A 26893-nucleotide genomic window follows, 5' to 3' on the forward strand; every position below is an offset into this window, starting at 1 on the left:
TTAGTGGTAGGCACGGGCTACTTTGGAGGCAACTATGGGTATTTAGCTCTTTTTCAGAAGTGGACATAATGCTTACCTGGGACCTGTTACAGTCTTGTGAAAATCAGACAGTGGGGTGGGGGCCCAAACATTCCACAGCCCTGTGTAACTTTGTGTGGTCTGCAAAGACACTAGCATGGCGAGCAAGCCTGGCCCCCTTTGGGGATCCATGTCCTCTGCTTCCCTGTGGAAAATTTCCATCCTCTTCACTTTGTTTGCAGACAGCAAACCTCCCGGAGTTCCTGTGATTTCTGAGATTCCAGGATTAGCTTGGCCATTTTTGGAAGTTTAAACTTTTGGTTTGCCCCTCCCTTAAATTGACGGGAATATAGGTTCCTCACACTGACCAGAATCTGCTGACTAGAGTTCTTTGATTATGCTTAGGACTCTGAGTGATGTTTAAAGACATAGTCCAGTCCTGAGATTTAATTAACATGGAGGGCAGGGGTGGGGGGTGGCAAGCATCACAGAAAGCAAAATCTCTGCAGGCATGGAGAGGTCTTTGTGTGTAGCTCTCCAGAAAAGGGAAAGACCTTTGGAGCTTGGGGCACTTCCCTCATGCTGCCTCTTTTAGCAGGGGGCATTCTTTCTTTTTGTGGGGATGGTGGTAGTAAGACAGGGTTTCGCTATATAACCCAGGTTAGCTTTGAGTTTGCCGTGGTCCTCCTGCCTAGGCCTGCCCAGTGCTGGCATTACAAGTCAGTGTCTCCATGCCAGGCTCGACGGAAGTTTTCTTGAAGACTACCAGGGACAGGGACCCGTCACTTCATTGATGGGTGGTGGGTCAGTGCCCTCGCCTGGACTCCAGCTCAGCGTGGCAGATGGTCTAGCAAACAAGGGGTAAACCCGAAAATGCAATGCGCAAGAGCGAGCGCAAAGGAGCCGGGATGATTGAGCACGTGCAGGAAGAAGTTTCCTTTGTCATCAGTGCCACGTGGCGCCATGGCGGTCTTTGCCTGGGGTTAACCCCAGTAGCTATCTCCAACTGCAGCGCACGGATTGCAGACCCAGTAGCCGCCCCAGCGAGGCCCCGGGTCCGGGAAAGCGCCCCCACTGTGAGGAATTTGAAGGGCAGTGAGCTGAGGAGCTCGGGATGGGGGCGGGACTCCAGGTGGGGATGGACCTCCGAGTGGAGGCGGGACTTCAGGACGATTCGAGGTCCGGACCGGTATCAGGTGGGGCAGAGGTGGCCCGGGGAAAGGGAGTCCCGGGAAGGTCTGGGGCGGTGCTCAGGCAGGGGCGGAGGCAGGCGCAGCGGGTGGGGTAGGGACGGAGCTCCGGGCGGAGATGGGGGCGGAGCTCCGGGGCGGGGCGCGGGCGGCCCGGGAGGCGGCGCTCGGGCCGGGACGCGCGGGCCGGGCATGGCGTCGATGGCGGCGGCGATCGCGGCCTCGCGCTCGGCCGTCATGAGCGGGAACCGGCCGCTGGACGACCGGGAGCGGAAGCGCTTCACCTACTTCTCGTCGTTGAGCCCCATGGCTAGGAAGATCATGCAAGACAAGGAGAAGATCAGGGAGAAGTACGGGCCCGAGTGGGCGCGGCTGCCGCCCGCGCAGCAGGACGAAATCATCGACCGCTGCCTGGTGGGGCCGCGCTCCCCGCCGGCTGCCGACGCGGGGGACCTGGGGGACCCGGCGCGCTTCCCTGGCCTGCGCGGGCCCACGGGCCAGAAGCTGGTGCGCTTCGGCGACGAGGTGGGTGCGGCGGGACTGGGCCGCTCAGGGCGGAGTGGGCGGCGAGGGGGAGTTCAGACTTCTCCGGGAGAAGGGACCTTTACAGACAAAGTAGAGACGGTCGTGAGGAGATCACGCGAACCTGGGCTCTGATGAGTCTCTGCCCCTTAGCAGCCTGGCCCTTGCTGGGTTGTCGACTTAGAACCTCGGTTTTCCGGGTGTGAAACGGGAATAATGTCAACCGTTCCCGAACGCCAGGCCCTCGGGCCGGCAAGGGTTCAGAACTCAGTGGGGGAGGTGGGACTGCCAGGCACCGCCGCCCTGGGATCTGTCCCCGGGAGACCACAATGGAGGTTGTGTTTGGGTGTGACGTGTGAGTCCCGGTTCCCACCCAAACACCGGAGAAGTTGAGATAACTTCTGCGAGCCTGGGCTCTAGGCGCCGGGGAGGAGAGAAACTGCTGAAATTGCTCCAGCCTGACCCTGTTCCTAGGCACAAAGGCTCCGAAGTCTGCGCTGCTCAGAAACCTGGTGTTTTACTTGGGGACGGTTTCTGTGAAGCCCTTTGTGCCACGAGAGTATGTACTTGGACCTCAGAGAGACTCAACTTTGTTGTGAAGGACAAAATCAGTAGCAGCCAGAGCTGTGCAAGTACGTTTGGGTGGAAGCAGTTTTCCAGGAGGGCAAGGAGAGTTGTGGATTCCCCTCGGGGGGGGGGGGGGGGAGGTTATGCCGTGTGGAAGGGATAGAGTCAAGAATGAGATTTTTCCGGCCAGGTATTCATCGATGTTTGTTACTACAAAGAACGCTTGTGGTCACAAACCGTCTTTACTGCCAGGGACTTGTGAGGGCAGAACTGTCCACCAACGTTGCCTGCTGCTCTCCATCCGTCCCACTTGAAACTCCGAGGGCGTTGCCAGGAAAAACAAGGGTGTGGTAGGAGATGAAAATATAAATCTTAAAATATATTCCTGGAGCCGAAACATTTCATTGTGAAAATATGCATCTCCATAAAGACGTGGACAGAGTTTGCGCTTGGATCTGGGTGATGAGCGGGCAAGCAGTTCCTCTTTGGCAGCGTCTCAGGTAAATAAATCTAAGAGGAAGCAGCCCGGTCAGTGCTTAGCAAAGGCCAGAGATGGGCTGTCACTGGCCCTGAACATACCAAAAGGCCAAGCCACGGTGGAGCCAGGGTCAAGAGATGTGCCCACCTGGTGCCAGACTGCCCTGTTTCTGCCTTTGTAGACTGGTATGGTTTAGAGCAAATGGGGACTGGGGAGATGCTGTCAGTGGAGACTTGCCGTGCGTGGGAGGATCTCTAGCAGTCATGGAGGGGTGTACATACTTGTGATTCCTGTGCTGGGAAGTAGATGACAGGCAGATCCCAGGGGATCACTGGCCAGCCAGCCTACCCTATTTGTCAAGTTCCAGACTAACGAGAGGTCCTGTCCCCAAAGACAAGGTTGACAGAGTCCCGAGGGGCAACACCTAATGTTGACCTCTGGCCTACACTCATACCCAACTTTTGTGCCAAATGAACATTGTGCTGAGCTAGCTCTCCATGTGCCCTTCAATAGCGCCCAGCCTGAATCTCCGCAGTGCAAATGGGCAGGATACGCACACACCTTCAAAGTCCCTGAGCGACACCGCTCGGGCAGATGGACAAGCAGCCTTGAGTGCTAGGCAGGGTCTGTAGGACATCGATGTTTCTTTTTCCTGCAGTCGTGTGAGGTTTAACTGCACAGGGGACATAAATTCCACTACTCAGTGAGAGGTTGGCGTCAAATTGAAGTCAGTCAGTAGTCTCATGTAGGACTAGTGTCTGACCACAGGGCTGACAGATGGGGATACAGTGGGGTGACTCCCAGCTAGGTGTTTTGATACCCACATAGGTGACCCCAAATTTGAGAAGAAAAAAAAAAAAAACCAAACAAACCAGGGCTCCAGAGCCCTTTCTGCTTACTACCCTACAGGACGCTGCCTGCTTCCTTAGGTCGCGGCCTCTGCTGCCAGGGATAGTAATTGTACTCCTCATAGTAACACCTTCTAGTCATTTTTTCAAACTGCCATCATTATTTTTAGTATCATCTACTCATTTTTATGTCTTCCAGGAACTAATTACAGACTAGTGATCATAGGTCTTGGTGACTCTGGATGTAGTAGGGGCTCCTTTGCCTGTGTACATAGGGCAGGGGCAGGAACGTGACGCCTCGGTGTGTGCACATGTGTTTACCCTGATCTCCATATAAAGCTGGATGACTGGGCAGAACTCACATCCCCTCTTGCCTTGCTAATTTAACCTGGTCCCCTGCAGAGATTGTGGTTTCTGCCTTGATGTTGAGACAAAGACGGGACTGACAATATTTTAGCTACTTTGGGAGTCAACTGAGCAAGTATTTTTCTAGGCTTCATAGAAACTAGAGGCATCCTGGCTGAGCCCCGCCACCCGCCACCCCAACCCCTATTAGCCTTCACAGCTCCGCTAAAATCACGGCTTTATGGACAGATCTCAGCGGAGATGGGCAGAGAACTTGGTTTTGTTCAAGGCTGCCAGCCTCCTGCTCCGACACCAGTGCTGCCTTAATTCCTTCACCAATGTTCTACAGCAGCAAAGAGGAGGAGGGCTTGGAGGCCCAGGTTCCAGGTTCAAGTCCGGCCATGTCAGCACAGGGTGCCCCTCTGGCAGGGTGAAGGGCAATGTGGAATCCATGGTTTGGAGCAGGCGAGGCCCCTGGGGATGTTCCCTCGGCCTGCGAGTTTTCCTGAGAACACTAAGGCTTTCCAATGGGCGCTTTCATTAGGCTGCCAGCTCTCCCTTCTCTGGAAGGTTTGTTCTTTCAGCCAAAGTTCTGGGAAAGGCTTTCTTTGAGAGATGAAAGGTTTCTCATGGAGAAAGGATTACCTGTTTACTGTTGTCATGGGAAACAACCCAATGAACCTAGAACCCTGAATGTTCAGGAATTGGTTGCGTCTGTTTCCTGTCCCCAACCCCAACTCCTAGCCACACCCAGCAGGACCCAGCACATTGGTGAGTTCCGGGGTTCCAGGAGCTGCTATGTTCTTAGTTCCAGACAGACCCTTGCAGAGGTGCTGGGCGCTCCTGCGGGGTGAATCCTAGCTTCTGTGGCATCTGCCCTCCTCTACCACCTATCTCCATGGTGGATCCGGGCAGGAGGGATGGAGAGGCTCAGCCAGCCCCACACCCTTTGACCTAGATTCAAGAGACTGGATTTTTAAGACCCTGGAGCCAGTTAGCTCTGAGCCTTGCCTGCAGCTTCGGCAACAGCTGCCTCTACTGCACACGTCCTGTAGACCAGAGGCCTTCCTAGTGCTCTTACCTTCTCTGCTCAGGACCGACACCCCCCCCCCCCCCCCCCGATTCTTTTGGAATTCTCTTTTTTGTTGGGTGTGAGTTTGGCCCGATGCTTGACTTCTGGGTCTGGGACATGAGAGGGGTTTTCTTCCTCTTCTACCTAAAAAGCACCTTTTTTTTTTTTTTTTTTTTAATCTCCCTCACCCCGACCCTGTGTGTGTGTGTGTGTGTGTGTGTCCGTCCTTGCGCAGAGACCAAATCTAGGATGGAGCTGTCCACCTGTTTTTTGAGACAGAATTTCTGTTTAGCTGATGGTTTGCCTGTTCAACTAGGCCAGCGAGCCCCCGGAATTCTGTCTCTACCTCCCCAGCTCTGGGATTATAAATGTGTGCTACCATGCCCTGCGTATTACCAGTGTTTTGGGAGTAAATGAGGTCCTCTTGAGTGTGCAGCGAACATGCTCCCAGTTGAGTTCTGGTCCCAGCTCTCAGCATTTTGGCGGGTGGGGAGAGTGACTTGGGAGTTGATTTCTCGGAATTTTGGACTTGGTTTTCAAGGAAGGTGGAGTGTGTGAGTCACCATTCCCTCCTGGCTGGCATATCCACGTGTATATTAGAAACGATGACAAGGTACATTGGCCTCTTGAGTCCCTCTGCCCGGACCCTGTGCTGGGTGGCCATGCTAGCACTGAGAATCATCCAGATGCCGCAGGCTGTGAGGGAGGCTTAGGCCTGTCCCTCCCGTTCTCCTTGCTGATTGATGGTTCCCCAGCCTGATAGCACTTGGCCTGGTGCCCGGAGCTGAACCAGCAATTGTGGCTTCCCTCCTGGGCGCCTCCATTGCAGGCTTCCATGGGAGGTGACCCAGCGGCAGCCTGGAAACTGGTTTTGCAGAGATGAGAGGACCAGTTTGTGTCATTCTTTCTGGGAGTACAAGAGGCACAAGGGCGGTCTTGGAGTCATTTTTAAATTGACAGGAGTCACTCCAAGGAAGAGGTTCCCATGGTGCTGGAAGAATATAGCCACTTCTCAAAGATAAATAAGAGAGATGGCTACATTTCTGCTGGTCCCTTGATCTCCCCCTCCTCCCAGTCTGTTCTCCCTTCTAATCACCATGAGAGAGAACCCCTAGCCCTGCCCATGCCCATGATTCTGAACTTATGACCCTAGTGAGAATTTGTCACACGCTAAGTCACCGGGGCGTTCTGTCTTTGGAACCGCAGCTCTGAACGCCCTGTTATGGACCCTCACTTCAGCAGAGATAACAAGACCGCTAGCCTAAGACCAGCACCTCTTCTGTAAGTGTGTGCCCAGTTGCTACAAACAGGCAGTTGTTTTTTGAAAAGGCAGTATTTTAATGGCTCTTTTCAAGCCCCCATCCTTTTTATTTGTTCTGTAAATGGAGAGTGAACCCAGGGCTCCCTGCAAGTGCTCTACCACCAGGCTATGAATGACCCAGCACTTTCTTTTTCTACCCTTTTAGTCTGAGACAGGGTCTTGCTATGCTGCCCAGGTTGACTTGAACTCAAGGCAGGCCTTGAACTTTTAGAATCCTCTTGTCTCTGCCTCCCAAATAGCTGGGATTATTGGCCTGTGCCACACCATGCTGGGCTTGCTGTGGTTTACCACTGTGGACATCAGAGAATGATCACTTCATTCCCTTGTTCATTTATTTAATTACTTATTTATGATGCTGGAGATTAAACCCAGAGTCTTGTGTATGCCAAGAAAACCCTCTACCATTGAGTCTCTTACATCCCCAGCCTCATTCCTGTTTGTTTAATTAATGTGTTGTAGTGTGTGTGTGTGTGCGTGTGTGTATCCAAGCAAGTTCTCTCATATACAGGAGGATGATGTGTGTGCGTGGGTATCTACACAGTACATGGGTGGAGGTCAGAGGACAACTTTGGAGTCATTGCTTTCCTTCTGCCTGTGTGTGGGTTCTGGGGATTGAACTCGGGTTGGCCAGGCTAGTCTGGCAAGTCCCTCTGCTCACCAAGCCGTCTCACTGGCCCTCGTCACTGTTTGTTTATTTTTAATGCTTTTTTCTTTTAGTTTTTATTTTATTTTGTTTGTATGTGTATGGATGATTTGCTTGCATGTGTGTCTATGCACCCTCATGCCCAGACTCTTGGGAAGGGTGTTGGACTCCCTAGAACTTGAGCAACAAGTGCTTGTGAGCCAATATGGGGATGCTGGGATTGAACCCAGGCCTCTGGAAGAGGAGCAGGTGTTCTTAATTGAAGGAGCTGTGAGCTGTCCTTAGTATCCTACTGTTGAGTCATGAGACAGGCTTGGGTGTCTTTGCGTGTTCAGGCCACCCAGCGCCAACCCAAGGGTGACCGCTGTCAACACAGGGAACTTTCTGTTCCTTTCCACAGGCTCTACTGTCAGATCTTGCTTTCTCTGGCTGACAGTATTTCTTAGCCTGAGCCACAGTGTCATGGCTTGTCCCCTGGGAACGCCCCTGATCCTGGGCTTTAGAGACATAGTGACCATTTGTGGTCCCCAAGGCACCTTGTAACTGCAGACGCTGCTTCCGAGTCACCAAGGAAACCAGCCCTATTTCTGGGACTTAGTAGTTGGGGTTCCCACTCTTGGAAACCAGGCAGCCCTTGCGGAGATGTGTCTGCTTTGTGGTCAGGGTGTGCACTGCTGGCAGGCAGTAGGGACTGTAGTTCTGGAACACTGTGGTGGAACACACTTTGTAGTGGTCAGTGTAATCTTCAAATGCCACCAAGAACAAAGATGTTCATGCAGGGTTAGGAGGCCACTCATTTGCCCTGGAACTACCTTGGAGGGATGTGTAGAGTGAGCCTATAGGAGGTTGGGCAGTGTTTGTAGAGGGTCTTTGCACACAAGGTGGCTTTTACACACCTGGCCACACTATCTCTGATCTTTGTCCCAGGAGAGTTGGAATCGTGGACTGCAATCTGCCAGGTTGGCAGCTCCTCGTTAGTAATTAGCATCTTCACATCCTCCTTGTCTTTCCAAGACCTTCTTATTGCTATGCAATAAACATAGCTCACAATTTGCCACTGCAAGTTCTTTTTCTTTAAGACAGGGTCTCTGCCTGGGCTGTGGTGGTGCACGCCTTTAATCCCAGCACTCGGGAGGCAGAGGCAGGTGGATTTCTGTGAGTTTAAGGCCAGCCTGGTCTACAGAGAAAGTTCCAGGACAACCAGGGCTAAAGAGAGAGACTCACCGTGTCTCAAAAACTAAAAAAGATAGTGTCTCACGATTCCCAGGCAATCCTTGAACTCACTCTGTAGCTGAGGATGGTCTTGTACTTCTGATCCTCCTGCCTCTAATTCCTGAGAACTGGGATTACAAATGTGAGCCATACCCATCTTATGTTAATAGCTTTCCTTTTTATTTTAAGTGACAGGATCTCGCATATTGTATTATACCCTCCAACTCTACATAGCTGAGGGTGGCCTTGAACTTCTGACCCTCCTACTTTTCCTTCCCTATTCGCCCCTCGGTCACACCCTGTCGGCACTGTGCTGAAGGTCAAAGTGCTTGAGGTCAAACAAACAGCTTTTGGACATTCCAGGGAATGTCCAGCTGAGCTCCATCCCCGACCCCATTTCAGCCACGTCTGCGTGAGCAACGTCATCCCACACACTCCAAGTGTGTGCAGCATTCCTGCTTTCCAGGTCCAGATTATTTAGTTATTTATTCTTGGCACAGTCTTGTCATGGCTCAGGCTAGTCTGGAACTCACCGTCCTCCTGCCTTTGTGTCCCGAGCGTCGGGATGACAGGCGTGCTCTGCCGTACCTAGCCGCGTTTGGTTGGTTTTGGTTTTTGAGGTAGGGTTGCTCTTTGTAATAGTTTCAGCTGGCATTATGTAAATCAAGATGACCTCAAACTCAAAGAGATCCACCTGCCTCTGCTTCCTAAGTGCTAGGATTAACAGCATGCACCACCAAGCCTGGCCCCAGCCGTGTTTTGTTTGTTTTTAAGTTATTATTTTTGTGTATATACATGATGTATGTATGTGAGTATTCGTGCCAGTGTTTATGTCCATAAGAAGCTTTGCGGAGTTGGTTCTTCTAACCATAACATGTTCTGGGGGATTGAATTCGTATTGATGCTAAACCATCCTGTCCTGCCCAGCTGCTTGTGTTCTCATCCTTTAAGCAGTAAGACAGTGCAGGTTAACAATGACTGCCCGTTCCCCCAGCCCACCTCAGCTTCTGACAGCTTCTGTTTTCTGTCGCTATGAGTGTCCATACTCCAGTGTTGCATGTAGATGGGGCCATAAAAACAATATTCTTGTTGTTGTGTTTGGCTCATTCCACTTAGCATAATGTAAAGAATCTACTTCTCTACATTACACGTAGTGACGCTGCTTTCCTTTGGAGACACTGAGTGGAATCAGCATTTAACAGACAGCAGATGCACCTGAGATGGTAGCTGGTTTTGGTGACTGTCTGGAGCCCTTGTGAGGACCAGCAGCCCCCTTGTCGTGTGTACCTACTACTGCTTGCTCCCTTCCGTGATTTTCTGTGATTTTCCGTGCTCTGTGTCCTCTTAGCTGTGTCTCTTGTGGCTTCTGTTCTCATTTGGTGATGTGTGGTATGCATACTCTCACGCGTGCTCCACAGTGGCCCAGCCAAACTTCCCATGCCTGTGTCTCTTTCAGATAGGATTCTGACGCAGAGGGTAATGGTTGGCCGGAGTGAAGGCCACCTGTGTTGTCCTGCTGTCTGATCTGGGTGCCTGGGTGGCAGGCAGAGGGCTCTCCAGCAGTCCCGGAGTAGAAGTGCTCAGTCCCACTGCAGGCCTGCACCTGGCTATGTTTTGGTTGCTTCCTGGTTATTGTGAAAGCAGAAGAAAAAGGGGAAATGCTGTGTGTGCGCGCGCATGCGCATGCATGTGTCTATATTTGCAAGAATATGTCTCTGTGTGTTTGTCTGTCTGTGCTTGTGAGTGTTTGTATGAGTGTGTCTGTGTGCATCTATCTGCATGCAGATGTATCTATGTGCCAGTATCTATGTGTGTATATCCGTGTATGAGTGTATCTGTGTATGTCTGTGTATGAGTGCATCTATGGTATATGTCTGTGTGTCAGTGCATCTGTGTGGGAGTGTATCTGTGTGTAGGAATGTATCTGTATGTGAGGATATGTTTGTATGGGAGTGTGCCTTTGAGTGTGAGTTTGTCTGTGTAAGTGAGTGTGTCTCTGTGTGGGAGCAGGGACTGCCACTTTGAGATCCTGCTGCCATTTGTGCTGGCAGCCTGGAAGCCTGAGCCGATGCCAGCACAGTCTCTGGCTGGAGGCACAGCCACTGTCTGCTGACAACAGAGCCCCCGTCACATTTTTGTTTGGCAGATTTATTTTTGCTAAGTGCTTTATTATTTTTTATGAGCTCAGAATTGCAGAAATCCAAGGAATCTGCCTCTTGGTTAAGCTTCTTGCTGAAGCAAACAAAAGATTGTTGACACTAAGTTAAGGGGAAATCTCAGTGACCTCTGCCTGCCTGTGACTCCCCACCCCCCATGGAATTCCAGGAAGTGTGGGCAGTGACCCTGGGGCTCTGACCCACGGAGCCCTGGGCCCTGACTTTTGCTTCCTGGAGACCCGCTCTCTGTTGCCTCCCACAGCTGGGAGCCTCTGACTTACCTTTGGAGATTCAAAGAGATCGACTTTACAGAAATCAGAAGTCAGGCCAGGGTACACAGGAGTGGGTATAGCTCCCACCCACCCTTGGGATCCCTACATCCTTCCTCTCCGTCCAGTAACAGGGCTGGTGGCCTCAGGGGAAAAAGGCATTAGCCAGGCAATGCCCTTCACCTCTCCTGGTCACCCCTAGAATAAGCAGTATCTGTTCCACTGACCTGCTCCACTTCCCCCTGAAGGCTGTCTGCCTTACTGCCTCTGAGAAGAGCGCATAGTGTCCCAAGAGCCTAGAATTTCAGAGGCTCCCTGTCTCCTTCCCCAGCGGCCACAGAGATGAGGACAGGCCCCAGTTGCAGCTGTCGCTCCCAGGCGGTGACTCAACATTCCTCCTGATAGACATGGCCATGTTTGGAGGGACAGAATTTAGACTTTGGAAGTAACTGGGATTTAGCTGAAATTCCAGAGCAGAATGCAGTGACCCCGTTCTCATTTTTAGAAGTTTTGCCTGACGACTGTGCAGTGCAAAATAGCCCAAGCGGGCCGGAGAGGTGGCCTAGTGGTTAAGAGCACTTGCTGCTCTTGCTCAGGACCTGAGTTTGATTCCTAGCACCCACGTACAGTGGCCCACAACCATCTGTGACTCCATCTCCAGGCCAGTCTGACACCCTCTTCTGGTCTCCACAGGTACTTGCACTCATTTGTGCATATCCACACATAGACACACCAATGCACATACAGAGATGTTTCTTAAGAAGCAGTGCAAGTCAGTTCTGGAGCCAAGATCCCCAACATGTGTTGCCAAGGTTGCATTACCACTGTGCAGGACCAGCGGCAGTCTGGGAGGACTGTATTAGCTGCACAGCTGAGGGGCCTTTGGGCTTTCTTAATGCCTGGCCCCACGTTACTGCTGCCACCTACCCAGGTCTGGGGGTGTACGCTCTGTGATGTGGGCTTGGCATAGCGTGTATTCACAGGAACGGGATTTCTCGAGTGTTAGTGTGCAGTTCTTGCACGCCCACTGGAGGAAACGGCCTGAGCATAAACTTGCAGCCCCTCCTGCTGTGCCCAGCCCCTAGTTCCGGCAGTCACCGAGAGGGTAGCCCTTAGGGTGCAGCCACCAGCTGCTCATCCCCCAGTGCAAGGGACTTTCTATCCAAAATGGCAGCTTTACTCTTTGGGCCTCCATCCCAGAAGAACCAGGGTCTCACTTCCCACATTGGGGTGCTTTGGGAATAGGAATGTGTGAGGTGTGTGGGTTGCAGTGTGTGAGGACCTAGCTTGCACAGGGGTCTTGATCTCATAACTTTGGAACCTGGGTTTCTCCAGCTCTGGGGACAGGGCAGGGAAAGGGCTTATTGTGTTCTTATGCCTTGTGAAGTTTCTTCATCCCCCTCATTCTTAGGCTGTCAACTGCCCAGAGCCACCACCGCCACCGCCACCTTTGTTATAGTTCTTAACTGAGCCTCCGCTTCTTCCCAGCTCAGCAGGGGTGTGCCCAGGGAAAGCTGGCTTGCAGTCTGGATGACTATTGTGCTTGCGAGCATTCTTCAGGAGTTCCTGCCATCTGTGAGGCTGGTCTGGGGCAGGGCTCTGTCAGCATCTGAAGCTCAGCAGCTCTCGTTGTGGAGGGTGGAGCCAGGTCACGTGGCTGCTAGGTGACAAGGAGCATACTTTATTGGGTCCTCCATGGCGTGATACAAATCACGTGGGAGTTGTTTGGGGACAGAGGGAGCTGAACATAGAATTAATGTCACTCTCAGTTCACGTATTTTATCAGGACTTTCAGACATAGATCTGTTGGCAAAACTTGCTATCGTGCATAAAGCCTGAGTTCAGTCCCCTGCGCTACTTAAACCAGCTATGGTGGTACACGCCTATAACCTCAGCACTTGGACAGCAGAAAAAGGAAGATCAGGAGTTCAAGGTCATCCCTGGACACGTAGTGAATTTGAAGCCAGACTGTGATACGTGAGACTGTCTTTAAAAAGGTGAAATTTTGTCCTGTGTTTTAGAGCAGTCAGGCACAGACAGGTACCCTGTGGGGTGAAGAGGAGGCCTAAGCCCCTTCTTCAAGTTAACAGACAGGACCTGCAAGCCCAGGCTCTGAGTCCAGTGAGTGCTCGGAAGAGATCTTCTGCCACACTGTGTGAGCCGAGTCAGGAGCAGCGTCAGCCGTGTTAAGATCAGACACTCGTATCGCTGATGCTTTGTCCCCTGACTCGGCTACCAGTGCCTTTCACACGGCCGGGAGGTGGGCACAGGTATGTTGCTGGATGTGTTCTTTGCACAAGATACCAGGCTACAACCTCACAGCAAGCCCGGAAGGTGTGTGAGTCTCTCACAGAAGCAAGGAAGCAGGTTCAGAAGGCTGTGTCCTCACACCAGATCATAGTTTGCCCTGGTTGGATTGAGACTCCACCCTGTTTTCTGAGGATAGTAGTGCCATCCCATTTCTTGAAGCTCCTGTCTCGTGCTCACTACGATGCCTGTTTGGCAGGAGAGGACCAGCAGCCTGGGCTGCAGGAGTTCCCAGTGCTAGCCTTGTCAAGTACTGAGACCTTCATTTGTCCTCGAGTTGTCGTGTGTATGTGTGTGTCTGTCTGTCTGTCTCCCTCATGGCTCTGGGTGGATGTCTGCACAGGGTTGGCGTAGTTTGGGCCTCAGACTTATTCTTAAATTTTTATTTCAGGACATAACTTGGCAAGATGAGCACTCGGCCCCATTTTCCTGGGAAACAAGGGTAAGTTGAATGAAATTCAAATGTATTTTGTCCCCTTTGAAAATATGAAGACCTGTACATTTTCTTTCAACATTTGATGGGTGCAGAGGGCTATGTGTGGTCCTTAATGCTGGGCTGCAGTTGACAGCCCGTGTTGGTAGGATAAAGTGTGTGTATTGGGGGAGGGAGGCTTGGGGAACTGAACCTGTGTGTGGGCCTGTCATTCCCACTATATCCCATGAGTTCCAGCCATCTTGGGTGAGGCCTGCCCTGTCGGGGGACTTCTCCTTCTTCCTACTTCATCCTCCAGTATTTGGCACTTTGGTGGCAGATGCCCCTTGAGACAGCTTAGAGCCCCAGGTTAGCCGGCTGTGGCTGGTTCGTGTGCATGTACACATACGCAGACTCACGTGCACACGTGGAAAATGGGCCCTGGTCTCCCACTCATATACTGGTTGTCATCACTGCCCAAGCATCAAGCCAGACTTCAGGGCACGCCCCCATCTCCCCTGTTGTCCAGGAGAAGGACCTCAGCAAGCAGCAAGACCACAAAGAAGCAAGTGTCATATGGCCAAGGAGAGGTGAAAGGTCACGATTGTCTCTGAAGTGGATGGGGCTGCAGAGGAGACAGCTGTGTGTGGAGTAGACTTTTGGGGCACAGATATTTTTAAAGCCTTGTTTCTTAGTTTTTCACTCTTCTCTATTGCTTCTGATCATAGGCCTTGCCCCAGCTAACCCTGGCACCCAGGGGACCTGTGGAGGAGGAGGCTCAAGGCTGGGGAACACTGGCGGAGTTCCAAGGGACCTTGAGAGGCCTCTTCTCCAGCCTATAGTTTTTATTAATTATGATAAAATTCACATAATGTAAATTTTAGTAGCTTAGCTTTTAAGGAGGGGTGCTGGGCATTGAACCTGGGGAGTCACACATACGGAGCACATGTGTGCGTACTCTCTAGTGTATGTGCATGTGTGTGCTCATGCATGTGGAAGCCAGAGGCCAAGCTCAAGTATGGTTCCTCAGGTACCACTCACTTGGTCTCTTGGTGACCCGGAATCTGCAGGTTCAGGGCAGCCAGAGAGCCTCAGGCTCCCCCTGTCTCTCCTTCCCTTGCACTGGGGAGCAAGTGTACATCGCTCCTCCCACTTTATTTCTTTTCAAGTTTATTTTTAGTGTGTGTGTTTCAGTGTGCGTGCATTTGTGGTGTGAGCGCAGGTGCTGACGGAGGCCGGAAAAGCATTTTGGATCCTCTGGAACTTGAGTTCCAGGCAGTTATGCTTGCCCAGGTGGCTGCTGGGAACCAAACTCGGGTCCTCTGGAAGAGTAGTATGCCCTTGTACTTAACCTTGGAGCCATCCCTTTCAGCTTCATGTTTTTCTTTTTTCCTTTTATTATTTATTTATTTATTTATTTATTTATTTATTTATTTATTTTTGGTTTTTTTCGAGACAGGGTTTCTCTGTGGTTTTGGAGCCTGTCCTGGAACTAGCTCTTGTAGACCAGGCTGGTCTCGAACTCACAGAGATCCACCTGCCTCTGCCTCCCAAGTGCTGGGATTAAAGGTGTGTGCCACCACCGCCCGGCTGTTTTTCTTTTTGTAATCATGGACTCTGGGGACCAGCCTTAGGTCTCTGTGCTCACATTGGTGTCTCTCCAGCCCCAGTTAACCACTTAAGAAAGCATCTTCTGCAAGGTTTATTTATTTGATGTATATGTGCTCTGTCTGTGTGCCAGAAGATCCCCTTATAGATGACTGGGAGCCACCATGTGGTTGCTGGGAATTGAACTCGGGACCTCTGGAAGAGCTGCCAATGCTCTTAACCACTGGGCCATCTCTCCAGCCCCCAAGAAAAATTTCTTTTAAAAAAATGTATGTGTATATGTTTGTATGCCACATGTGTGCGTCTGCCCAGAGTGGCCAGAAGAAGGAGTTGGACCTCGAGGAGCTAGAGTTACATGTGGTTGTGAGCTGTCAGACGTGGGTGCTGGGGACAGAATTTCCGAAAGAACCGTCCACCCTCCTAACTGCTGAGCTGTCTCTTCAGCTTGAGCATGCAGCTCCGTGGCAGTTAGTGCCCTCACATGGCTGTGCCTCGGTGTCCACCTCCCATACTGTCATTCTCTTACACACTTGCGTGTGTACACGGAGCACAAGTTGTTTTGGTTTTCGCATGTGTTGTAGGAATAATTGGATCAAGCTAATGAACACATCCAAATTTCCCACCATGCAAGCACATTCCTCCACTTCCGACAGTGACTCCCAGCCCCTCCACTGTCCTGCCCCGCACATCCCCGCAGGGATATGGTCACCACGGCAATCCCTTCCACTCATCTATCAGTTTGGCAGGCAAGCTGGGGAGGAGGGATGCCCATGGGACTGCTGCATTCCTCTCTCAGGCTCCCATGTTTCCAGAAGAAGAACCCAGCACCCAGAAGGCCCCAGACTAGGAGGGAGGAAGGAATGGAGAAGATTCCTTGCATTCCCAGGCTGTGTGGGCTACAGACAAGTTGGAGAGTGTATGGGGAAGCTAGGCCCTTGGGACCCGTCCCCAAGGTCCCTCTCCCTTCGAGCTGTCTGGCTTCTGTCTGCCTGTCTCTACTAATGTGCAGCCACCTATTTCAGGTCCAAAGGAGGCTAAGGGGAGTTAGATCATGATGTTCAGGCCTGGGTGAACCGTTCAGAGCAGGGGGCCTTCCAGGCCTTCCTCAGGAGGACAAAACACCTCTGTGAGCACACACTCCCCGTATACACACTAGCACCCCCTCCATCCTCCAGACCAGGTCCTTCCCCACAACTCATGCACACACCTGAATTCCTCCTCCTGTTCCTGCCGTAGGTGAGCAAGTCACATCACCATCTGGCTAGAGAGCGGAGTGCCTGCTGGCTGTGGTTCAGAGATGTCACTGCCCATAGAAGATTGAGGGGCCTCTTCTAAGCCATGGTCTTGCATGCACCTCCTTAATGTTAGTTGGTTTCTGAAGGGCATGGCCCTATAGGCTGAACCCAATCCCATCACAGCGTAACCCCTGCAGTGCCTGGGCCAATGCATCTTAGAAAAGCCTCTTTCCCTACTTAATGGCTGCCTTCTCTCCTCCCTTTCTTCCCTCTCTCTATCCCTCTGGGCTGTCCTGACTCCCCTTCTGAAAGCTTTGTGGTTTTCTGCCCTAGATCCTCCAATGTTTTCCCTGAGTGTGGAGTAGTGTACCGCTCCTTTAGTGCGGTGGCCACAATGCTGCCCCCAGACCAGGCTCCTACAGGGCTCCCAGAAGCCCCCAGCCCCTCACTGCACTCCACTAACTGTCCTCCCTTACCACAGTGTCTTGGCTGGATTCTAACCACCTTCTCTTGAAGACCCCGCCCCCACACTCCAGCTGCTCTGTAAATCCCGTTTCTGTCCCAACCATCGTGAGAACTATGCTGAGCACAGTGCCTACATCTCTGATCATCCAGGCAGGAGATGAACAGGGAAGTCCTCTGCCTAAGTTGTGCCCGCCCCCCTTTACTGTCCATCTTCCACATTATGGTCTTAGGGAGGCATGGATGTCTGTCCCTGTCACAGGACAAGACCCGAGGGCTAAGACTCATGTGTCCCTTACCATTAACTCCTGAGCCTTGGCTACCCCCTGCCTGCAGCTTTCTGGGTCTCACGCTGACACTGGGTTTTTGCTTCCCTGGAGCTTGACTGAGGGATGAGTAGGTGCCTACCTCAGGGCTTCTGAACAAGGGGCGTGTGTGATTTAGCTCCAGGTCTGGACCCATTCCTCAGGGTGTGAGGTGGGTGTTCCAAGCTGCCCGTCCTTGCTGGCTCATTTCTATAAGATGGCCCCTTTGCTAATTTTGTGATTCTTAGAGTTGTTCAGGTTCCTCCCCTTTATCTCTTGGAGGGCAGGAGGAAGAACCCGTGTTAAGCATTTGGCGGCCTAATGGAGATGTTCTTCCGATTCTTTCTGACCGTGTGTGCGTGGCTTTTGCCTCGGTAGTTTAGCTTTGCCAGCTGCTGCCAAACCAAACAGTCCTTTTCCGCGGCATGTACCCCCCCCTTTGCTGAATATCACACATTCCTTTCCAGTGAGCGAGGCATAAAAACAGACACTGGGCTCTGTTGTGGTCTTGCTGTTTTTAGAATGGATGTGGCCAGCTGAGCTCTGTTCCCCACATGGGCTGACCGATGTCCTGCTCTGCTGACGGACTGGATTGTAGAGAAGTCAGGAGCCCAGGGCACAGAGGGCAAGGGGGTGCTGCTGTGAGCTGAGGAGACCCTTGCCTTCCTCTTTTATGTCCATGCCTCCGTGATAACAGAAGATGCTGAGCTGAGCCCTGGCCCTTTCTACCTGCAGCCCATGCCATAGCTGTGATCTACCATGCCATAGCCGTGATCTACCGTGCCATAGCCGTGATCTACCATGCCATAGCCGTGATCTACCATGCTATAGCCGTGATCTACCATGCCATAGCCGTGATCTAGTGGCTGCTGCCCCTTCCCGTTACCTTTGATGCAGCTTACTTCTGCGGTGCTGGCTCAGCAGCCTGGGCATTGAGAGAAGGCTGCCATGACCTCTTGCCCAGGCCTGAAAGTGACAGGCTGTTTGGAAAGCCTTGTCGCCGGCATCCACAGTCTTTCTGTTTTCCACCTTGGCATGTATGGGCCCCAGGTGGAGGTCTGGTCTGGCCTCTGAAGCCAGTGCAGTCTCTGGAAAAGTTGGGTGAGCTGCCGGACTGGCTCTTCTGTAATGAAAAAGGAGCAGTGATTTCCTGCCACTTCTGGGAAAGGCTTCCATGCCAGGCACGCAGTACATGCCCAGTCAATTAAAACTTGTGGACTGATCTTCCCAAGTCTGTGAAGGGTAAAGTCAGCTGACTTCTGTCCTGGGATCGAGGGACAGGTGGTCATGGTGTCACTGGTGGCTTTCCAGCAGGTCCTGAGCTCTCTTTTACCTTACTCTGGGCCCTGTTTTTTCTAGGTGGGACCTATGACAGACTGAACCTGGCATAGGAGAGCTGCACTGTGGGTGTTCCTCAGAGCACCCCCTCTGGCTCCCAGAGCTGAAGCTGTGATGCTCCCTATGGGTTCTGTTGTCTAGCCACTGCCCTGTTCCAGAAGCTTTCACAGGGTCTAGGCGTCCTGGGACTGCCAAAGCTCTGCCCTCTTCACCTCCTGTGAGCCTGGAGTTGTCTGGTTGTATCGGTAGTCTTGAGAGACAGCTGTAAGAAGGGCTAATTCCCAGCACACCAGGAGGGAAACATGCAGATTGGAACTCGGGGTCACTGACCCCTGAGGGACAGTGGCACTGCAGTTTCACATGGCCTCCTTGAGCCCATTCTTTGGTTCTTCAGCTGAGCCAACATAGATGGGGACAGGGAAGAAGTTCTCCTCCCCTCCCAGCTACCAGATAGTGCTTGGATATCTTGGTTCACAACCTTCTCTTATAGGGCAGTGAGAGGCCCTTCACCAACAAGGAGGAAACCCATCACACTTTATGTACAAAGGATCAAGAAAACATTGGGGAAGGGGTAGATAGGTTAGGAGCTGCTGCCTCCTCTCCCTTCCCTCCTCCTCCTCTTCCTCTCCCTTCACTCCTTTCTCTTGTTTGTTTTTTGGTACTAGGTGTTGCTGTGGCTTGTTGACCTGGTAATTTCTTTTCTTTTTTCAAATGTAACTTTTTATTGATTCTTCGTGGATTTCACATGATGCATCTCAATCCCGTTCATCTCCCCCCCTTTCCCATCCGCCCTCTACCTTTGCAGCATCCCCCACCCCCACCCCAGGAAGCTGTTGTGTGACTTGCAAGTATTTAAACCAGGTTGGCTTCAAATTCCCAGAGATTCATCAACTTCTGCCTCCCCAGTGCTGGAATAAAAGGGTATGCCACTGTGTTTTCTTGTGTTTGTCTCCCCAAAGCATGCAGGTAGATAGCTGCTCCTGACAGCATGCTCCTTCTAAGTTGATGTCACCTCCCACTGGGAAGCTGCAGAGCATCTGGTTACCCTTGACTGGATGGGAGTGGCCGTCAGCTCCAGCAGTCACACAACCTTGGATCCCAAACTCGGCTTCCCTCCTCAGTATCTGTCCACCCACACGTCTCTGGCTTTGCGATTCACAGTCTTCTAAGCAAAGACCCCATCAGAGCGGTGAAGCCTCCCCACCCCCACCAAAAAAAATGAAAAAAACAAAACAAAAAACTGGTTCTGTGTGCCTTACTCTACAGTTTCCAGACCACAGCCAACCGTTCTCTGAGACTTGGCATTTCCAAGTTATTTTTAGCAGTTTGCTTACTTAAGGAACGATCATGTCTGTTTGTACCAAGTGTCTTTGTGTCCTACTAGGGAATTTGGAAATAGGCAGTGTTCAGAATGCTGGACCTAGAAATGATCCCGAGAACGATGAGGAGCCACATGCCTGTAATCTCATCACTCAGGAGGTAGAGGCAGGGGGATCAGGAATTCAAGGGCAGCCTCAGTAACATAGAGATTGAAGCTGCCTCGGACTATGTGAGAACCTGTCTCAAAAAAAAAAAAAAAAAAAAAAAGAGCCTGCTTTTTCCATGACATTGTGTGTTAGCCCTGCAGCCAGGGATTTCAACTGCAGGGTCTCCTAGTAGGCTAGTGCCCCAGGGAAAGTAATCACTCTGTACCTCCATCTTCTTTCCTTTTCCCTGTTTTTCCTTGAGGGGTTGCTGGTGGCAATATATAAAAGCCTAGGCTGGAACTTATGCTCCTCCCCTTGACCTGCTGAGTTCTCCAGAGGTCACACACAAATTCCAGTATGGCAGCCTGGCCTCCTATAAACCCACCACCCTGGATCCATGGTTCCTTGCACAGCTGAAGTAGGGATGGCTGTTTCTTAGGGAAGCTGCATTTTCAGGCTACCTAGGCTCTTGGTTTAGACTTGTGTTCTTCATCGCTAGGCCAAGGGCAGCTAGCTGCTGGCTTCCCGTCCAGGGAATGTGTGGCATACTGCCCTGAGCCTGGGGCTCATACAGAAGAAGGGCTGTGTTCCGTTTCTAAGATCCCTGCTTATGGATAGGGACCCGATGGTTTGATGGTTTGCAGAACTGCATGTCAATCCATGGAGCACTCCAGGACACCACCTCTGCACAGTGCCACGGGCAGGTTCACTGCGAAAGACCTATGGCGAGGGTTTCCCAGCCTTCTGTCCCCATGTTGGAGCCAACCGTCTCCTAGTCATCTTGGAAGTTTCAAGGTCCTAGTCTCCAGTCCCCGCCCTCTCTGCTTCACTAAGAGGCTTAGATAAGTTGCTTCCGACTGCAAGGACCCTGCCATTCAAACCCTAACTGTCTAGGGAACAGGAAACCTGACCATCTTCTCCCTACTCCCTCTCCCCTGTGCTTTTACCTGGTGCCACTGTCTGTTAATTTACTACTTTTTTTTGCTTCCCTTTTAAAAAAGAGAGAAAGGAAAGAAGGAAGGGAGGGAGGGAGGGAGGGAGGGAGGGAGGGAGGGAGGGAGGGAGGGAGGGAGGAAGGAGACAGACTGGCCCATTCACCAGGTGCTGCCCTGTGTGTCCTGGTGTTTTCGGAGTCAACGCAGGTTAAAATGATCAGCTCTGTTGACCAGAAACGACTACAGCTTGGGCATAAGACAGAGCGGCTCTGCAGAGCAGCATGACAGTGTGCATCTGAAACCACGCATGGAGAGTTTAAGCCTTTGCCTTTCAACATTTTGTTCCTGCAAGTCTGAAGAAACTAACCCCGAACAGGGCAGCTATGTGCACAAAGAATCTCAGCGGCCTGGATTGCAGGAGCCCGGGTCAGCGGGGGTGAACTGTTGAAGAATGTGCGGTCGGCTGCAGGACAGCCACTGAGGGAAGTGTTCACAGAGGCAGTGGCGGTGGGCTGGGGGATGGCTGTCAGTCCCTGCAAACATGAGACCCTGAGTGGGACCCCCTAGAACACAGATGGGAAACTCTGACATGGTGACAGGCACTTGTTTTCCCAGCACTGAAGACTGATTCTGGGGCTTGCCGGCCAGCCAGCTTAGCCTCTGAGTTTCTGACCGGTGAGAGCGACTCTGCATCAAAGAACAAAGTGGATGCCATTGTATAGCGTTATTCTTGGGAACACATGAACAAATGTCTGCTCACCCCAGACAGGAAACCAACAGCAGACAAAGTAGGGATACCACCAAAGTCCAACTTGGTGAACGAGTGTGTTTTATTGAGCGTGACTTACAAGAGCATGGGGGGGGGGTGTCACTTACAGGTGCAGTAATAACTTAAAGACAACTGCATCCCCAAGAGCGCATCCCAGCATAGGAGGAAGCTCACCAATGCTGGAAACGGAAGTGTATTGCATAGCCCGCGGGCAGCTCAAGATTGGCGGACATTTCTTCCAGGGAGCTCGGTTGATCTCTCAGTAGCTCCTCACTGCTTATGTCTGTTTGGGAGGCAGGGGCCTCGTGAATTTGATCAGATCCATACTTCCTAAAGCCATTGAGGTGTTTACTTCCTGAGTCTCGAGGAGAGTCCTTCCAAGATGGAATTTATCTCAGTGGAGTTTACTATAAACACTGGCCCCTGAGGGGCATCTGACCGCTACTTCTACACACGTGCACGCACCCATTGCATAAATGTGTGTACACACTACATACACAAACACAGAGAGAGAGAGAGAGAGAGAGGTTGTGACGATCAAGAAAGAGCTGAAAGATGCTCACAGTGCGCTGGAGAAGCGACATCCCACACTGCAGGCCTGACAAGGTCACAGCTAACATGTATGAAACTGTGGCACAAAAAATAGTTAGGGGGAGGGGTTATGCCTGATTTTTCTGAGTTTTCTCTACTTTCCCAGCTTTCTGTAATATCATTTGCTATTTTATCTTTGTAAGAAAGTGGTAGAAATGATGGGGGATTGAAATTTTCAGGGTCAGTTTTGAGATCAAGAATGCTGAGTTCTAGCCGGGCAGTGGTGGCGCACGCCTTTAATCCCAGCACTTGGGAGGCAGAGGCAGGCGGATCTCTGTGAGTTCGAGACCAGCCTGGTCTACAAGAGCTAGTTCCAGGACAGGCTCCAAAACCACAGAGAAACCCTGCCTCGAAAAACCAAAAAAAAAAAAAAAAAAAGAATGCTGGAATGCTGAGTTCTGCAGAGTGGGGATGACCTGGCCTGCAGTTAGCTCCCCTTTGATGGAAGGCTCAGAGTTCCATGGCAGTGATTTCTGTCAGGACTGTTCAGTGGCAGGATTTTAGAGGTCACCATGGTTGACAGATGTGGGTCAGGAAAGTGGTCAGTCTGCACGTGGTGACACGGGGTATGGACTGGGCTTGCGTAGCTTTCCTTCCCTCTGAGGAATCTGATGCCCTGAGGACCCACACAGCCTTCCTCACCTGCCTGTAGCAACCCCTCCTGAAGTCAGAGCCATGCTGGGCCCTGCCATGTGCTCTCACAGTCAACAGGGACCCTTGATCATCGCTGTGATTCTGGTCTTAGAGCTGCTAGAGTTCACTGTGACAGGGCTTGGCCTCATGGCTCCTGATGTGTTTCAGGTAGGCAGTAAGGACTGCCTTGAAAATCGTCACTTGGGACCACCAGACAGCTCTCAGCTTATGTCGGTACAGTGTCTGCACAGATCTGAGGGAGTGTGAGCCGGCTGTCTGTCCCAGGGGCTTCTGAGGCTTGCTCTCATGTGTCTCTTCCTTTCTGTCTCCCCACAGAGTCAGATGGAGTTCAGCATCTCCTCCTTATCCATCCAGGAGCCCAACACAGCCACCGTGACCAGTGATCCCAGGCCCCTGGCCAAGGCTCCTCAGGGCACACAGGCTGCCAAGCCTGCCCAGAACAGCAGATCCTCTAGCCTAGATGCCCTAGGACCTTCGAGGAAAGAGGAGGAAGCGTCCTTCTGGAAGATCAACGCTGAGCGCTCTAGGGAGGGGCCTGAGGCCGAGTTCCAATCTCTGACACCCAGCCAGATCAAGTCCATGGAGAAGGGAGAAAAAGTCATGCCTGCTTGCTACCGCCAGGAACCCATCACAAAAGACAGGGAGGTCAAGGCTCTGCCCCAAGAACAGCAAACTCTCTCCAGTGTAAGCACAGTGCAAGAGGTGCCCCAGCCTGTGCAAGCCCCTGCCAGCTTGCTGCCCAAGGCTACCCCCATTGAGTCCCCAGAGAAGCCGCCACCTCCCACTACCCAGCAGGACGACGAAGACGACGCTCTGTTCTCAGAGCCTGTGTTTGCACAGGTGGGTGGTGGTGTCAAGTCCACATCAGAAGTGGGGGGCACATTCTTTCACAGATATCCAAGGAAGCTCACAGGACGGGACAGCCACCAATGTCCCCATGGTCTTCTTCTCCTCCACTGAGTTCAATTTCCAGAGCCCATGTTAAAAAATATCTGGGCTTATAATCCCAACACTTAGATTGGAGTTGGAGACAGGTGTAACTAACCTTGGGCTTGTTGGCCAGACAGCCTAGCCTACTTGGCAAATTCCTGGCCAAGGGTAGACCACACACACACACACACACACACACACACACGCACGCACACGAGCGGGGATGGGCTGGGTGTCTGATGTGTCTGTTCACTTTATAATGCTGTCGGAAGCAGGAGGGTGCCGGCGGAGAACTAGCTCTGCTCTGTGTATGCTGGTGTTGCAAGAGTGTCACTTGCACTGGGTTTTGTGCAGCTTTCTGGTCCCTGGCACTGAGGTAAATTGAGATCAGGGGCCCCTGAGGCAGCAGCTGCTTTCATCTGGGCCATTTTAAATGGAGTACTGTATATAGGTTGTCTGTGGCCGGAACGGAGGCCCATGTCTTATTCTTCACCTTTGTCCCTCTGCAGATCGGCTCAAGTAATACCCTCCTAAAGACGGGCTTTGATTTTCTGGACAACTGGTAGACGGTGCTACCTGGAAACACAGCCAAGAGCCCCTGTGTGGCCCCCGTGGTCTTCGGAGGAGAAGGCAGCTCTGCCTGTGTATTTTCCTGTTTCCTCTGCCCTTTTCTTAGTCTTTCAGGAACTAGGAAATGTTGCCAGGTTTTCTTTCTTTTTTTTTTCTTTCTCTCTCTTCCTTCCTCCCTCCCTCCCTCCCTCCCTCCCTCCCTCCCTCTCTCTCTCTCTCTCTCTCTCTCTCTCTCTCTCCCTTCCTTCCTTTCCCTTTTTGGTAAAACCAAATAGATAAGTATGCTATTTTCAAGGATTTGATAACAAGTTTTACACTTGGGATTTTTAAAGACAAGAATCCAGTAAGCCTTGTAAATAAAACTTCTGTCCCAGGCTCCACCCCACTTCTTCCACCAAGGAGGTTCTTGGACCAAGTCACCAAGGGCCCTGCAGGCGACCTTCTCTTTGTGCCCTCCCCATTCCTTTTCACTGGGGGCTCCCTGGGTGGAGCTGGGCTGTTGACTGTCGCTGTGGAAGATTCATCTTTAAAAATGGGCTCGCCTGGAACCCTCCCTTTGCTGAAGCCACATTTGGCATTCTATGCCCTTCTCCGCCCCTGCTTCTAGGAAACAGACTGCTGGCAGGTGGTGGCAGGTGCCCGCTAAGCTGTCCTGGTGACTTACTCGGAGCTCTGGTTGTTTGAAAGCCCCTACCTGCTGGCAGGTTTTCTATCAGCGTCTCGCTGTTTTATATGTGGCTGCAGCAGCTTCCTTGGTCTATGGATTTTCTTCTGAAGATGCTGTAAGTGTCCTGCCAGTGTCCCAGTCCTGTCCTCTCCAGCAGTCAGGGCTGTGGCGGCGGTGCTGGAGAGCAGAGCTCTTCTGACTCACTGTGTTAGAACCTTCCAGCATGAGACTGGAAGGCTTGGCTGTTCTTTACCCCGGTTTGGTCAGCTGTATCGTGAAGGCCTCTCCTCAAGACCTGACCACCTTCAAGTGAAAGAGGCCTTCCTGATGGTTCCAGAAACTTCCCTTGCAGCCCTGAGAGCTCACAGCAGCAAGGCTGGGTGAGGAACATGAGCCTCACCCAGATCTGCTCCCTGACCTCCCCGCTGCCCTGCCACGGCCCCTGGACCCCATGCATCTGCAGGAGGCGCCAAGCAGATCTGTGAGCTCTGGGTGGCACAGTCTACCCTTTGCCGTCACTCCGTTCTCTTCACCTGAAGCCTTAATCTCAATGAGCCCCCGCCTCCGAGCACCTGGTTTCGGTACTGAAAGGTGTGACCTTAATGCCCACGTCACAGGACTTTCTGAACTAGCTCCTGGATATCTATTAGACCCTGCTTACCAAGGCAGAGCGCACACAGCAACTGCCCCACCCTTGTCTTTTCCCCTGGGAAAACATGCCAAAGCTGTACTTAGCCAATGTTGATGCGATACCTGCCAATTAGCTTATGTCCTGAGCTTCCCTTGGTCCCTAGGGTGTGGCTTTGCCGTCCTCTGGTGGCTTTTGACCAGTTATCAGTCCATAGTGTTGTAGTGCCGTGATAGCAGAAGAGAAGAAAGGGTTCTGGCACAACGAGGATGAAAATAACTCACAAGCCACCATTGGTGCAGCCCACGCTGGCCCTGACTCTTCAGGGGGTCCAGCATGGCTACCGTGTGCCTGCCTCCCACCCCAGTGCAGTGGGTTGATTTCACATCTGTGCACGTTTTCCTTCCGTGTAGGTCTATGGTCCATGGCAAGGGCACAGCAGGAAGGCGAAGGCTCACCCTGGCCCTTGACCAGCGTAACATGGCTGCTCTCTCTCTGTGCAGACATTTCCCCTTCTCCCCAATTCTCCTGATTCCCTTCTAGTTTCTCTAGTGAAAACACGGGGAAGGCTGAGTGTAGGCACAATGGTGTTTCTCAAGGAGGCCTCCGAGAGCAGTTGGGAAGCTGGGCGGTGGTGGCGCACACCTTTAATCCCAGCACTTGGGAGGCAGAAGCAGGCGGATCTCTGTGAGTTCGAGGCCAGCCTGGTCTATAGAGTGTCAGGACAGGCTCCAACGCTACACAGAGAAACCCTGTCTTGAAAAAACAAAAACAAAAAAAGCAAACAAACAGAAAGAACAGGTGGGAAGTCCCAAATAGGGGGTCCAGAAGGGATCCTAAAGGACCCACCTGACCTGGGCATTGTCCTTGTGCCTGGGCAGACCACCAAGCTGGCTTCTTGGTCTCCCCCAGGGACTATGTGACAGTGGCCAGGAGATTAACCAGGTATTTTCCACCTTTTCTTCCTCCGTCATCATGATGATACACATCCATCCCTTTAAAGCAATTCTTCCTCTCAAGCCTGTATATGATTTTGATCTTCACCACACACCTAGGCTCAACGCCTGGGAGGCAGCTCCAGGGCTCTGTGTCTTGCTCTTGGTGGCCATATTTGACAAAAGCTCTCAGGAACCTAGACTCTGCCTGTCTGGGTTGTCCCTGAGTCCCCGGCCCTCCTGGCTTGGACGTGCTCCCGTTAGGAGCAGCAGAGCCGGCCTCCTGGCCAGGTGTGGCCTTCATGCCAGGGCCAGGAGTGGCCTTCTGTTCTTTACACCGCCCTCTCCTTTGATACATATTTTCAGAATGGCAGATTCTTAATGACAACTTGTAACTTTGTTCTATTTTATACTACTAGCCTTTAATAAAGCCATTTTAA

The 26893-nt window shown here is 52.0% G+C and overlaps 1 protein-coding gene across 3 annotated transcripts; it reads left to right on the forward strand.

Annotated features, from left to right (window-relative positions):
• The first annotated feature begins 1367 nt into the window (after window positions 1-1367).
• Window positions 1368-26893, forward strand: C21H1orf198 (chromosome 21 C1orf198 homolog). 3 transcript variants are annotated; one of them, XM_057754228.1, is made up of 5 exons: window positions 1995-2362; window positions 2488-2797; window positions 13340-13390; window positions 23039-23563; window positions 24163-26893. In XM_057754228.1, the coding sequence occupies exons 4-5, from the start codon at window positions 23045-23047 to the stop codon at window positions 24217-24219; spliced, it is 576 nt and encodes a 191-aa protein (XP_057610211.1). In that variant the 5' UTR covers window positions 1995-2362; window positions 2488-2797; window positions 13340-13390; window positions 23039-23044; the 3' UTR covers window positions 24220-26893. The 3 variants fall into 3 exon arrangements, with proteins under 3 accessions (XP_057610209.1, XP_057610211.1, XP_057610210.1); XM_057754226.1 differs by lacking the exons at window positions 1995-2362; window positions 2488-2797 and adding an exon at window positions 1368-1733; XM_057754227.1 differs by lacking the exon at window positions 2488-2797.

This window comes from Chionomys nivalis, chromosome 21 (assembly GCF_950005125.1).
Source record: "Chionomys nivalis chromosome 21, mChiNiv1.1, whole genome shotgun sequence".
NCBI classification, from domain to species: domain Eukaryota; kingdom Metazoa; phylum Chordata; class Mammalia; order Rodentia; family Cricetidae; genus Chionomys; species Chionomys nivalis.

Excerpts from the sequence above, each read along its gene's own strand:
- C21H1orf198 (XM_057754226.1), top strand. The coding sequence starts at position 1,401 with ATGGCGTCGATGGCGGCGGCGATCGCGGCCTCGCGCTCGGCCGTCATG. Across the intron at positions 1,734-13,339 it reads TGGTGCGCTTCGGCGACGAG|GACATAACTTGGCAAGATGA; the intron begins GTGGGTGCGGCG and ends TTTTTATTTCAG. Across the intron at positions 13,391-23,038 it reads CATTTTCCTGGGAAACAAGG|AGTCAGATGGAGTTCAGCAT; the intron begins GTAAGTTGAATG and ends GTCTCCCCACAG.